A 1,223-nucleotide genomic window follows, 5' to 3' on the forward strand; every position below is an offset into this window, starting at 1 on the left:
TCCATTGAAATGCATTGGACAAGCTACATAGAGCGATATTGTGCGGAAATATGCGCGATTTCAGAGCGGAAATCGCGTGACAAAGCGCTCAGTGTGAACGGGGTCTTATACAGAGACACTGATTGCAATTTAAAAAGCCACAGATGTCAGGCATTGACCATTAATTGCCGTTTTTAGCCTGTGTGTGTGTCACCTTGTGTGTCACACACTTTTTTGTATATTTACTTTGAGCATTCTAGGACTTATTGTTCCCCCACAGAAAGATACAGACACACCAGGTCTTATAGACCTAAATGCTGGGAACTGTAGTCCTTCCATAGCCATTAATAGAGCATGATGGATGTTGTAGTCTCTCCAGAATTTAAAACAGGGCATGCTAGGACCTGTATTCTCTCTTCACGCTGGAGAAGTGAGAACATGCTGGGATTTGTAGTAATTTCGTAGTGGGCAACAGAATATGCTGGGACTTGTAGCCCCTTCATAGTAGAGAAGTGTCTCTCCAAACATGGGAATAGGGCATGCTGGGACTTGTAGTCCCTCTACAACTGGGAACAGAACATGCTAGGAATTGCAGCTCCTCTGTACATGGGAATAGAACATGCTGGGACTTGTAGTCCCTCCACCCATGTAAACAAAGCATGCCTAGGCTGTAGCTCCCCTCAAAGCCGTACTTGCTGGCCATCTTGGCATATTTAGTAGAAGAAAATATTCTTCTACCGCATCCCGATTAAAAAACTAAGTTATCAGTAACTTCCATTACTTCCCTATAGCTGTCAGTGGCTAATACGTATTTTACGACCACAGTTCAATGTTAATTAGTAATAAAGTTTCTTCAAACGAAGCAAAAGTTAAACCAGACTACAAGTCCCGACAGCCATCAGAGATTTGAGCAAATCTTGCGCATGCGTACCATCTCACCACCTTCATCTAAGGACCAATGACAAACCAGAGCGAAGAAGTGGGCGTGGTTTTGATCACACGGGCACGCGCGAGCAGGTAGGTCCCAGGCCGCGCATGCGCATACCTACCCAGACATCCTCGCCAGGGGGTGCGTACGCCGGAGTGACGTCAAAGCGCTAACCCGGAGGGGGAGCTCCGCGCCTGCGCAGTGCCGCACAGTGGAGAGCGGACTGGCTGACGGACGGATGCCGGGAGGGCCGGAGCCGCAGGTCCGCCCGAACCGGGCACCAGGGGCCGAGGGGGCGGCCGGGGAAGAAGAGGTG

The 1,223-nt window shown here is 49.3% G+C and overlaps 1 protein-coding gene across 1 annotated transcript in view; it reads left to right on the forward strand.

The window, feature by feature from the left end:
* The first annotated feature begins 1,023 nt into the window (after positions 1–1,023).
* ZFP91 (ZFP91 zinc finger protein) overlaps positions 1,024–1,223 on the forward strand; it is a 50,063-nt gene continuing 49,863 nt past the window's right edge. The window contains exon 1 of the mRNA XM_018568980.1: positions 1,024–1,169. Coding sequence (XP_018424482.1) covers positions 1,146–1,169 — 24 coding nt within the window. The 5' untranslated portion in view covers positions 1,024–1,145. The remainder of the gene's footprint in view (positions 1,170–1,223) is intronic.

Source organism: Nanorana parkeri, unplaced genomic scaffold, assembly GCF_000935625.1.
Source record: "Nanorana parkeri isolate BGI_ZX_2015 unplaced genomic scaffold, ASM93562v1 scaffold1269, whole genome shotgun sequence".
Taxonomy (NCBI): Eukaryota; Metazoa; Chordata; class Amphibia; order Anura; family Dicroglossidae; genus Nanorana; species Nanorana parkeri.